The sequence below is a fragment of the Budorcas taxicolor genome, chromosome 10 (assembly GCF_023091745.1).
Source record: "Budorcas taxicolor isolate Tak-1 chromosome 10, Takin1.1, whole genome shotgun sequence".
NCBI lineage: Eukaryota > Metazoa > Chordata > Mammalia > Artiodactyla > Bovidae > Budorcas > Budorcas taxicolor.
In genome coordinates, this window is record NC_068919.1 from 88,073,697 (window position 1) to 88,086,995 (window position 13,299).

General features: G+C 43.4%; 1 protein-coding gene across 1 annotated transcript in view; it reads left to right on the plus strand.

Moving 5' to 3' along the window:
• The window catches only part of NRXN3 (neurexin 3), a 1,753,959-nt gene that overhangs the window by 496,714 nt on the left and 1,243,946 nt on the right, over positions 1-13,299 (plus strand). Inside the window, exon 8 of the mRNA XM_052647275.1 lies at positions 2,447-2,830. Within this exon, the coding sequence (XP_052503235.1) occupies positions 2,447-2,830 (384 nt within the window). The remainder of the gene's footprint in view (positions 1-2,446; positions 2,831-13,299) is intronic.

The window sequence follows — 13,299 nt, forward strand, 5'->3', positions numbered from 1 at the left end:
GCAAAGAGTCAGACATGACTGAGTGACTGAACTGAACTGATATTAAAATGAATAGTTATAAAAACATTTTGTCTTTGTTTTTCAGTCCCTGAAGTCTTCTCTGACATTTCTGCGACCCTGTGGACTTTAGCCTGCCAGGCTCTTCTGTCCATGGGATTTTTTAGGCAAGAATACTGAAGTAGGTTGCCATTTCCTACTCCAGAGGATATTTCTGACCCAGGGATCAAACCCACATCTCTTGTGTCTCCTGCACTGGCTGGTAGATTCTTTACCACTGAAGCTTCTGGGAATCCTTATAAAAAGTTAACTCTAAAACTGTGGTGCCTGCTGCTCATCCTGAAGAATATGACTGAGAGGTGATCTTGGGAACCTTTTATTTTCATTCCCCAACTGGAAGACTGACTCTCAAAACAGTTGTGGTCACACACTTAGAGGAGGATTTTGCTCAGGATGGATTGCTTAAGGCTCCACTATTTAAATCGGTTCCAGGTGATGTTCTTCACTTGGCAATAGAAGCTCCTTGCTGTTGGTGATCAGATTATTTCAGTGGGGTGTAGTGAGTAAAGAAGGCAAACTGTGCAAGAGAGAAGATGATGAGGCTTGAGTCCCTTTCTTCATTTGTAAAATAGGGGAAATACGAACGTCAGCCACAAGATTATTCTGAAGCTTGAGTCCAGAAAAGCACAGAAAGTACTAAAAAGGGTGGCCAGGACAGTCTTATTGTAGGTTTTTTTTTTTTTTTTCTTTTTTTTTTTACGATTTAAAAGCAAAAAGGGAAAGCTGGTTTATCCAGGAGAAAATTTGCAGGAGAGAGTTGGGAGAGTGGGCCTAACTGAGCTCCCCAGCGGCCCCTCGTGCTCTATCTGCTTTCTGCCGCTGGGTGTCCTTTGCAATTTAGAGTGTGCTTCACTTTCTTGATCTCATTTGATCTCCCAGGCCCTCATGCTGTCCTCTGTCATAGCTGAGGGAATTGAGACGCAGATGAGGGAAAGCTGGCTGATGGATGGCCCTGTTATCCTGGTACCAATAAAGGACTTTGAGAAGACTACAGTTTTGAAAGTTTTGGCATGATGTTCAGATATCAGTTTAATTTTTCAGTTAGGAAACTGATCTGTAACTGGGTTCAGGGACTGGTGCAGGGTTAGAAGGGCATTTAAGACTGGAACCCCAGTTCCCAAGTTCCAGGTCAGGCTCAGGGTTGCATCTGTGAGCTCGTGTGACCAGTCCAGCTCTGATCTCATCTCTTGTTGACGTCCTCTGGCAACCTCGACTCTAGCCACACTCCTGCCTACCCCAGGGCCTCTGTAAGTACCATTCCCGGTGCCAGACACGTTTCTCTTCCCCCTGGACTTGGCATGCCTGGATCCTTCTCAGATTTCTGCTTTCAGCTTACATGTCACCTGCTTAGAGAAGCCTTTACCAACCGTCCACTTGAAAGCAGAACCCGTCTGCTGGGGCTGCTGCACCCATTTATCTGCCTTCCTCCCAATTGGCATTCGTCTGTCTCTTTTGTTTATTTGGTGACTTGTTTATTTTCTCTTCCTCTACTCTGGAACATCAGCTTCATGAGAGCAGGGACATGGCTGTCAAATTCGTGTCTGTGCCTAGAACTATACTAGAGATAGAACAGGTTCCGATACATACTTGTCAAGTGAACACAATGAAGAAACATGTTCCAGTTAAAATTTATCAAAAGCAATGAGTGTTGAAAATACATACTGGCTGGACTGGTACCTAAGACAAGTACAGAGGATATCAGCGCATGGAGAGAGAGCAGAGAGAGACAGACAAGCAGGTTCCATCTTTCTGGCAATGGTGAGCCAGTGGTGAAGACTCAGGCGGGACTTACAGACTCTGTCCTAGGTACAGAGTAAAAAGCACCTTACATATATGAGCTCATCCGCCTGCAGTCCATAGGGTTGCAAAGTTGGACGTGGCTGAAGCAACTTAGCATGCAGGCATGCAGCCATCACGGCAACCTGTGAGGTGGGACAGTTCCTTTCCCATTTTACAGATGAGGAAATTGAGGACCAGAAAAGTGAAGTCGATTCTTCAAGTTTATCTGGCTAGTATGTGGCAGAGCTAGGATTTAAACACAGGAGGGGATGGTGCTGCTGTCCATCTATATGGCATGCAACCTTTCAGCCAAGACTTTTAGGTAGGAAAAAAAAAGTATTTTAGGTACTGGCCACTGGGATTGTCCTGGGTCTTCCTCTGGGCTCAGCTGTCTTAGCTGCCAGGGACCAGAACCAAATGACCTGCGTTGTCCTTTTTTACCATCTTGTGGCCTTTCACTCCCCGCTCACATGGTACTCTCCTGGCCGGGCCACAGTGTTCTCCCATTTCACCTGCTAGGTTCCTTTCATTCGGTTCATCAACTGGGAGGCTCACCTGGGATGCCAGGAGGGCTGTGAGCTCACTCTTTGTCTCCATCCTCCCATCCCAGGTACCATATCAGTGAACAGCAGGCGCACGCCGTTCACCGCCAGCGGGGAGAGCGAGATCCTCGACCTGGAGGGGGACATGTACCTGGGCGGGCTGCCAGAGAACCGCGCTGGCCTCATCCTCCCCACCGAGCTCTGGACCGCCATGCTCAACTACGGCTATGTGGGCTGCATCCGCGACCTGTTCATCGACGGGCGCAGCAAGAACATCCGGCAGCTGGCGGAGATGCAGAACGCCGCGGGCGTCAAGTCCTCCTGCTCGCGGATGAGCGCCAAGCAGTGTGACAGCTACCCCTGCAAGAACAACGCCGTGTGCAAGGATGGCTGGAACCGCTTCATCTGCGACTGCACGGGCACTGGCTACTGGGGACGGACCTGCGAGCGGGGTGAGTCGTGCGGTGATGCGCTGGGTTGAGAGTGGGGAGACGTGCCCGGGTTTCCTTTGCTATCGCAGACACTTCTTTTGGACCTCCCTGTGCTTGCGTGCTTCTGGAGGAGAATTTTCTTACGTTCACTGCTTTCCAGATGACACCCTTTCTAGGTCTGGATGTTTGGTTCGATTTGGCTAGGATTGGATCGTAAAGAGGGAAACTAGCATAAATAGGAGCTAGGTCATGATGCTTTCTGGATGGAATGTTTGACATCTTCTCTTTGAGAAGGCCAATACTTTTTCTTTGGGGATTCTGGGTGGGCTCACCAACTGGCTGTTTCATTTGTTCCTTGAACTCATGCTTTTTGGGTGCTTTCTCTGGGCTAACTCTCAGATTAGGCTAAAAATAGCCCCAGCCCTGTTCTTTGGAACTTGCTGCCCAGTGGAATAGTTAGTTGTTAAATAAATAATCACTTACATGTTGAATTTTATGAGGCAATGGTGTGTTGGTTGAGAACATGAATTCTGGGGTAAGACTGGATGAGAAATGTGGCCTTTATAGAGTGATATGAACTCAAGATAATATCATTGAGACTTGATTTCCTCTTCTTTAAAATGGAGATAATCAGGTTCCTTCCCTCATAGCTCAGTTGGTAAAGAATCCGTCTGCAATGCCAGAGACCCCCAGTTTGATTCCTGGGTCAGGAAGATACCCTGGAGGAGGGATAGGCTACCCACTCCAGTATTCTTGGGCTTCCCTTGTAGTTCAGCTGGTAAAGAATCTGCCTGCAATGTGGGAGACCTGGGTTTGACCCCTGGGTTGGGAAGATCTCCTGGAGAAGGGAAAGGATACCTCCTCCAGTGTTCTGGCCCGGAGAATTCCATGGACTAAGAGTCCGACACGACTGAGTGACTTTCACTTTCACTTTCGTTACCTGCTAAGTGAAGTGAAGCGAAAGTCGCTCAGTCGTGTCCGACTCCTTGTGACCCCACGAACTATACAGTCCGTGAATTCTCCAGGCCAGAATACTGGAGTGGGTTGCCCCTTCCCTTCTCCAGGGGATCTTCCCAACCCAGGGATCGAATCTAGGTCTCCCACATTGCAGGCGGATTCTTTACCAGCTGAGCCACAAAGGAAGCCTCCTCCCTACTAGTAAGCAGGATTAAATGAGTCAATAGATTCCTGCACTATGGAAAGCGTATAGTCAATGTCAGTGATTGTTATGGTTATAATGATTGCCATCGACATCATTATCAGGAAAGTACAGAAAATCTTGGGATTCCTTTTCGGGGGGATCCAACATACTGTAGGGATTCATAGAAAGCTTCTGCAGAAAGAAGTATGTAGGTTGAGACTTGAAATATGAGTAATAGGTAGCTTGGCAACAAGGTGGGAGAAAACCATATGTCTTAGATTGGAAGGATGTTGTGTGCCAAGAGGTAAGAGATCATGGCACAGTTGGGGAACCAAACAAAGTTGATAACTGAATGGAGGGGGGGAGTGAGGGTGGGGGGAAGGGTGTGAGAGGTGGCTGAAATGTTGGGGAACAAACAGTGGGGGCTGACCCTTTAGAAGAGACCATCTACCACTTTAACTTCTTACATTTGCACTCAATTTACAGTTTGGGTACAAGGCAGAGATAAAGGTAAGCAAAGAGATAACATCAAGGTACAGAGATGCCAGTCTATAAGCCATGTCCAGATTGCAGCTTGGTTAATTCTTTTACATGCCAATGACACACAGTTTAGCTGACTGTCTATGAATTGTCTACCTTGATTTTATATGAAAGTATACTTTAGACAGTTAACAAATTTTTGCTGAGGGCATAGCTTTCTAGAGCTTCGAGAATACTGTGTTTGGAGTAGACATAGCTTCTGTCTCCAGAAGCTTATCATTTATTTAGTTGAGGTGTTGAGACATCTATACAGGAAGCATAGATGTTTGGTTCTTGTATAGAAGATGAAGGACAGCAGCATGGGCTGGACCACTAGGAGAACATGGAAATTCAAAGAAGACTTTCCTGATTAGCGACATACAGGGCCTCATCTCTTAAGTATACCAGTGGCCAGACTTGTTCAGGTTTCAGAAGTCTGGTGATGAGAAGGGATCCTGGAACAGGCTTGGGTAACCAGGCAAGGGTTTTCAAGGACTCATTTTTTGAGGTCAACCATATAGCTAGCTAAAGTGCGTTTCAAGAGAACTGCAAACCTTCCCTACAGCTGGACTGAAAAAGAGAACATAGGATATTGGAATAAAGGAAAAGGAGCTTTCTTGAGGCTCATAGAAGTTAAATTCAGATTCACTGAATTTTCAGAGCAGCGACCCCAGAACATGAGCTGAGATGAGGAGGCTGCCACCTGGAACAGAAGTGGGCCTCATTTGGCTGGCCAGTCTGTCGAGCTCCTGAATGCTTTCCAAATCTCTTTTTTAGGGTAGATGATCTCAGTTGCTGGTTTGGGGAGACAGAAAGGTCATTTGACCACTGTGATACATGAGACCATTTGGATAGAAGTCAGGATATTGTGGATGGTACACCGTTAAGGAAGGTAGTGTAAGAACCCAAGGTCCCATCAGACATCCCTTTCCAACTCAAGGGCCTTGTGATTACTGAAGACAAGCAGCAGTGGCTGGAGACAGCTGTGCAGGGTGTCCCCAGGATCACCTTTCCACGGGCAAATCAGAGGAGGTTGGTCCAAGGTTTGCCAAATACAGTGAAAGTCATTGCACCTTTTATGTTGTCACTTTTGACTAGTCATTAAACGGCAGCTGATTGGGGATATATGAGGGACAATTATTCCTGGTACAGTGCAGCCAAAAATCATCCATTGTGGCCAAATGAGAAGGAGCTAGCAAATTAAAGACATTTGATCTATACATCGCTCAAACCCCAGACGGGTCCACTGGTTGTTTTGTTCCCCGGCTAATTGTCTTCTGGTCCTGTATTGTTCCCGACACCGTGTTCAGAATGAGTTAGTGGAGTGTAAAAATGATGGGACTCTACTTTGCTGGCAAAGAAAATAGTTTCCCTGTGACATTGTTTTTCTTTATTGAAACTGATTCATCAGCAGAGATGCTTTGAGTCTCTTTTGTTCATTTTTTCATACATGCGGCAGACGTTTGTTGAAATCTGAATTCGCTCCAGGCACTGTGTTAGAGGCTGGGAATGAAGGGGCAAAAGAAACTGACATAGCCCTTGATTTTGATCACGGGGTGTATAGCCTTTGGGGAGAGGGAAAGTTGGGGAGTGTGCTAATGTGTGGCAGATATCAGGCCTGATGTCTTAGGGGATCAGGAGGGCAGACAGATGGGAGAGGCCACGCCTATATGGGTGAGTGGTTGGGAAAGGGAGACCTGAGGTTACTTGGATTTTTTTAATCTCCTTTTAATAATAAAACTGTGGCCTCTCTCTGTCTCTGACCCTCAAGATCCATTACAGGCACTTCTGAAGAGTGGTAAGGGTGAGTGTTAACATCCCTTATGCAAGACCGTCATCCTCTTTGGCAAGGAGTGCTACCCCACCCACCATAACACCATCAATGTGTTCATTCCATTTACAGTTCTCTAATTTTTTTCCCTAGAAGCAGTACTAAGCCTGAAATTCATTTGTACCAAATTTGAGAAGACTAAGACAATCCCTGAGGCAGTGTGTCCCATCTAACCCCAACTCTGTTCTATATTTGGGCTTCATAGTAGTGTCTGTCCCCTGGTGCCGTTGGCCACACAACAGAAATGGTGGCTGAAAGAGGCACTTGTCTACATAAAACGGAGAAAGCATAGGCAAGATGCTGAAAACCAGTATCCAGAGAAAAAGCAGAGTTAGGAATGGCTCTGGGAAGACGCCAAATGGCCAGGAACCCAAGCAAAGTGAACAAGCACACCCGTCTTGGATACAACTCCCAGGTTAAAGTTGTCAGCCAGAGACAAGGGAATAAGGACAAGGGAACTAGGAACTATGTGAGTACCTGGAAGTGTTAGTCACACAGTCGTGTCCAACTCTTTGGGACCCCGAGAGTGCTTCTGCTACATATGAGGACCAGCAACTCTAAATCTGACATATAACAATTGGCTTCCTGTTGCATTTAGATTTTCTTTTTCACCAGGATCTGCTACTATTCTAAGGAGATGCAGATAGATTCACCCATCCCAGTTGTTCAACTGTGGCTGTTCTGGTTTCTTCTTTGTTAATCATAGTGTTGTGGGAGACCTGTCCATGACGTAAAAAGCTAAGGCCTTCCTGCTGTAGCCATTTAATGCCTATTTGTTTGATTGAAGCGCATCTGCCGGAAGACTGCTTGCCATTTTAGAAGTCCTACTATACAGAGGAAATATTCTATCTTACCTATTGTAGGATGATCAGTTGACGTGGGACAGCATAGGCATCTTCTCCTTGTCAGTGTAGCCAAACTGTAGTTTAATTAGTGGGGACCAAGTGTCCGTAGGCAAGGTTGTGGGTTTATTTGTGGACCATCAAACTTTAGTTTGAGGCTGCTGCAGATTCTGTCCCCTTCCCTAGATGGCTTTTTTCTGAATGCATGCCATCATTTATTTAGCAAGAAATAAAACAGGGCTCAGCACAAGCTCATTTCTATGACAAAAATAACCTGCACTCCAGTACTTAGACTTGGGATGACCTAGTGGTTAATAGCATGAATTTTAGAGTCAGATGGACTTGCTTCCTAAAGTTGGTTCTCTCAATAGCTAGGAAGTATACAACATATTTCTTATTTTTCCCAAGTCAGTTTCCTTATCTGTAAAATGGGGAGACTGATACTTACTAGATAAGCTTCTCTTGGTTGCAAGCTTCAGAACTGACAGTAGCTAACACAGTCAAGGAATGAGACTTACCACATGATTTGTTGTTCAGTTGTTCAGTCGTGTCTGACTCTGCGACCCCATGGACTGCAGCACATCAGGCTTCCCTATACATCACAGCTCCCGGAGCTTGCTCAGACTCATGTCCATTGAGCCAGTGATGCCATCCAACCATCTCTTCCTCTCTTGTCCCCTTCTCCTCCTGCCTTCACTCTTTCCCAGCATCAGGGTCTTTTCTTATGAGTCAGCTCTTTGTATTAGGTGGCCAAAATATTGGAGCTTCAGCATCAGTCCTTCCAAGAAATATTCAGAACTGATTTCCTTTAGAATTGACTGGTTGGATCTCCTTGAAGTTCAAGGGATGGTCAAGAGTCTTCTCCAAGACCACCATTCAAAAGCATCAGTTCTTCAGTGCACAGCCTTCTTTATTGTCCAACTCTGACATCCATACATGACTACTGGAAAAACCGTAGGTTTGGCTATATGGGCCTTTGTTGGAAAAGTAATGCTTTTGCTTTTTAATATGCTGTCTAGGTTTGTCATACATGATTGCCTAGAGAGTTATTGATCAAATGATTACCTCACAATCTATGTCTTGAAAAAGCAGAGCAGCTCAGGGGAGCCCAGCGCACTGCAATCGAAGTGATGCGTCTCTCTTGACCTACAGTATCTGGAGTTTTTCATGCGAATTGACATTTTTCAAAAAGAACCTGATTGGCTCAGTTTAGTTCATCTGTCTGTTCTACCAGTCAGCTCTGTCCAGGTGGGCAGCCACCTAGAATAGATATAAACAATCACCTACTGTGTAAGTATGGGATCTTACTGAACCGCTTTCTTGGTGCCCTTTCATGGTTAAGCCTGGGGTACCCTGACCCATAAGGCCACCCACCTGGACTACTTCTATCTGATAAAATACCTCCTAGGGTCATGAAAATTGGATGCCTTTGAGAATATTAATTTGTAGAATCAAGAAAACGTGATAGAGAGGGTAAATCTGCTCTTACTGGTCCCCGGGATTCCAGTGATCTGACGTAAACTCCAACTGAAAACCAAGAATGCAGGTATTTTGAGTTCTGTCAGATGACCCTGTTCCAACAGGAAAAGCTTGCAGGCAACAGCTGCTTGGGGACTTCACTTTCAGCCATCCCCTCTGATGGCTTCTGTGCACTTCTGGAGCAGCAATGAGTGGTACCCTGCCTTGCGAGGGGCCTGGAGTGTGTCACTTGGATGCCACATGGAAATCAGGACATCAGGTAATAGTAGAGCTGGCAAATTCAGCTAATCCTTATTTCTGTGAGTGAGGCATTGGAAACCCTGAGAAGTTAGTCACTTTAACTTGGGACAGCTGTAGAATGGTTAAAGTTCATGGTTCCTGACTCCTAACTCTCTGTACTTTCCATTACATTGACTAGGCTTTTCTTTTCTTATACCTGAAAGAGGTTGTATTATAAGGTCATTGAAGGAAAAACAGCGCTTTGGGTATTTTTGTTTGCCACAGTTTTCAGCACTGTGTTACACACATACCACAGGGTTATTAAATATTGGAGGGAGGGTCCCAGTTCCCTATCCTGGGTCTCCTCCTGGTCTGTACGTTGCCCTTTGTATCCTCATCTGTTGCTATGGTTATCTACGTGTTGGTAATTCCCAAATAAGTTCTCTAGCCTAGAACTCTCTCTGGAACTGCAGATTTCTATGTCCAGTTGTCTTCTTGATGTTTTCATTGGAATATCTGATAGCTATCTTAATCTTAACATTGAAAAATAGAAATCTTAAGTTCCTCCTCCCTGACTTAGACTGCTTGTTTTTCTTTGTCGTTTTTCCTTTCTCAGAAAATGGCATCACCACTGTCCTTGGCCTTATCCCTTGGTTTTGTCTTTTCCCATCTCATTCAGTCTCAGCAAGTTCCTTTCATCTCCTCATCTAAACTCATCGTACATCCGTCCACTTCTCTCCCTCTCTACTACCGTAATCCTAAGTCAACCTGCGTTGATCTCTTCTTTGGAAAACTGGATAGCATGTCATATGTTATGAAAAACTCAAATTTGTTTTGTGCCTTCCTTAGAGTATTGAAGTGAGATTGTTAAAATGTTTAAATATTCAACACATTATTAAGTAACTTTAGTTCCATTGGCTTTTGGTCCCTCAAGTTGTAGGAAATGAAGCTGTGATGCTTCTTTGGAATTAACTACAACATTCATGTAGTTAGGACTTCCCTAACAGCTCAGTTGGTAAAGAATCTGCCTGCAATGCAGGAGACCCCGGTTTTTGATTCCTGGGTAGGGAAGATCTGCTGGAGAAGGGATAGGCTACTCACTCCAATATTCTTGGGCTTCCATTGTGGCTCAGCTGGTAAATAATCCGCCTGCAATGCGGGAGACCTGGGCTTGATCCCTGAGTTGGGAAGATCCCCTGGAGAAGGGAAAGGCTACCCACTCCAGTATTCTGGCCTGGAGAATTCTGTGGACTGTGTAGTCCATGGGGTTGCAAAGAGCTGGACACGACTGAGCGACTTTCACTCACTTCACTTTCATGCGGTGATTCCATACCTTTTGTCTCTACCAGGCTTAGTGAGCTAAGTTGTGAGGATAAAAGTTTGTAGAAGGCCTGGTTTTAGTTCTTCATGAGCTCACAGTCTAATGGAGGGGTTGGAGGAGTAATCTGCAAATTGTTATCAATCCACCAAGGGCAATGATCCAGGAATAATCATAGGAAAGAATGAGATAACAATTAGAAAGCAGAATAGGTCCAACATGATATAGTACTTTAAAAACAGCTCTGAATCTCTTGGGGTCTGCTGAGACTGACTCACTGATGTGGGAACAGAAGAAAACCTGGTCTCCAAGGTCAAATATAAACATGCTTGTTGCTTTCCCTTGTTTCAGTACCATTGAGGCCTTGCCCCATTTCCCTAGGAACACCTGGGCCCTTTATTTAGATCTGTGACTTTGAGATTCTTACTTGGATCCTCTGGCTTCCTTGTTCTGAAAAAATAAAATGAGGCAATTGGGTTTCATGCTCTCCCAGGGCCCATTCAGTTATAAAACTCTGTGATTCTTAAATGTCATCAGCTTGGCAATGTCTTCCCTTATCCTGAGTAGAGGGGTAAAGGTGAATGAAGGGCAGAGCAGGGAAACTAGTCCTTGTTCCTTGCAGTTTGCAGTACTTTCTGGGTTAGGAGGCTAGGTTTACTTATTTCAGCACTGCAGTGAAGTTGTCACTTCTCTGATTCATTCATCTAAGAAAACAAGTACCTTGGTATACTGGGGATACTTCAGGTCCATGACTTAAAAGTTTTAATTGATAGATTAATGAATAGACTCTTGGATTTCTTAAGATCACTAAAAGGCTGTCTCTTTCTTAGTTCATTTTTTACCCCCTTTCAGTGAGTAAATGCATGTATTAGAGAAAGGAGGCCCCCATGCAAAATGTAATTCATCAACCAACATGTCCCTGTCACTTTTTTAATCCATTGATGCTTTTAAAATTTTTTATTTTATATTAAGAGTATAATTGATTAACAATGTTGTATTAGTTTCAGGTGTATAGCAAAGCAATTCAGTTATACACCTACATGTATCTTTTCTTTTTCAAATTCTTTTCCCATTTAGCTTATTACAGAGTATTGAGCAGAGTTCCCCATGCTATATGGTAGGTCCTTGTTGGTTAATCTGTTTTAAGTATAGCAGTGAATACATAATCATCCTAAAGTCCCAGTCTATCCCTGCCCACCCCACATACTTCACCCCTGGTAACAGTAAGTTCCTTCTCTAAGTCTGTGAGTCTGTTTCTGTTTTGTAAATGTGTTCATTTGTATCATTAAAAAAATATTTTGCAGATCAACTATATCATATGATATTTGTCTTTGTTGCACTCACTTCACTTAGTATGATAATCTCCAGGTCCGTCCAAGTTGTTGCAAATGGCATTCTTTTTAGAGGCTGAGTAACATTCCATCGTGTATATGTACCGGCTCTTCTTTATCCATTCATCTGTGAATGGACATTTATTTAAGTTGGTACAAAAGTAAATATGGTTTTGCATTATTGAACTTTGCTCTTTGATATTAGAATACTCTTTAATAAGTGTGGTTATGTTATACAACATTTTAATGTGCATTTCTTCCTTTATGTTCTTTTACTAATGACTCATTACTTGGTGTTTATTTTAGGTTAGGGAAATGATGTTAGGCAAAAAGCAGAGTTGAGCAGTTTTCTTATTTGGGTTCAAATTGGGTCATAAAGCAGCAGAGACAACTTGCAATATCAACTCTTGGTCCAGGAACTGCTAACGAACGTGCAGTGCCGTGGTGGTTCAAATTTTGCAAAGGAGATGAGAGCCTTGAAGGTGGGGAGCACAGTGGCCGGCCATCAGCAGTTGACAGTGACCAGTTAAGAGGATCACTGAAGCTGATTCTTTTATAACAACATGATAAATTGCTGAAGAATTCAGTGTCTACCATTCTGTGGTCATTCAGCATTTGAAGCAGATTGGAAAGGTGAAAAAGCGTGATAAGTGGGTGCATCATGAGCTGACCACAAATAAAAAAAAATTGCTATTTTGAAATGCCATCCTCTCTTATTCTATGCAACAATGAACCATTTTTCGATCAGATTTCAACAAAAAGTGGATTTTATACATCACCTGAAATGACTGAATCGGTGGCTTGAAGAAGAAGCTCCAAAGCACTTCCCAAAGCCAAACTTGCACCCAAAAAAGGTCATGGTCGGTGTTTGGTAGTCTGCCAGCAGTCTGACCCACCACACTTTTCTGAATCCTAGCAAAACCGTTACATATGAGAAGCATGTATGAGATGCACCCAAAACTGCAGTGCCTACAGCCAGCATCGGTCAGCCAGCCAGAAAGGGCCCAGTTCTCCGTGACAATGCCCAATTGCACATCGCACAACCAGTGCTTCGGATGTTGAACAAATGGGGCTACAAAAATTTTTCCTCATCCTCTATGTTAACCTGACTTTTTGCCAACTGATTACCACTTCTTCAAGCATCTCGACAACTTTTTGCAGGGAAAATGCTTCCATAACCAGCAGGAGGCAGAAAATGCTTTCTAAGAGTTCATAAAATCCTGAAGCATGGATTTTTATGCTACAGGAATAAACAAACTTATTTCTCATTGGCAAAAATGTATTGATTGTAATAGTGCCTACTTTGATTAATAAAGATGTGTTTGAGCCTAGTATAATGATTTAAAATTCACACTCTGAAACTGCAATTTGTTTTTTCTAAAATGTATATATTTTATTGAAGTAGAGTTGACTTACGATGTTTCAGGTGCACAGCAAAGTTATTCAGTTATACAAATACACGTATATTATTTTTGAAATTATTTCCATCCTAGATTATTACAAGATATTGACTATAGTTCCCTATGCAGTAAACCTTTGTTGCTTGTTTCATATCTATTTTTTAATTAGAAATCTAGCATTCTATTTATGCTAAATCAAACAAGTAGAATCAAAATGTTAATTTTTTTAGTTAAGCAAAAATTAATGTTTTCTAAAATATATATCATACATATGTACATATGTGTATTAAAGCTTTTCTACTACACTTGATAAATGCTTTAGGAAATACATCAAAAAAAGAAGAAATGGAGAAATTGGAGAACATAAACTAAATGAAATAGAAGGACTGCATATAAAATAGAAAACATGA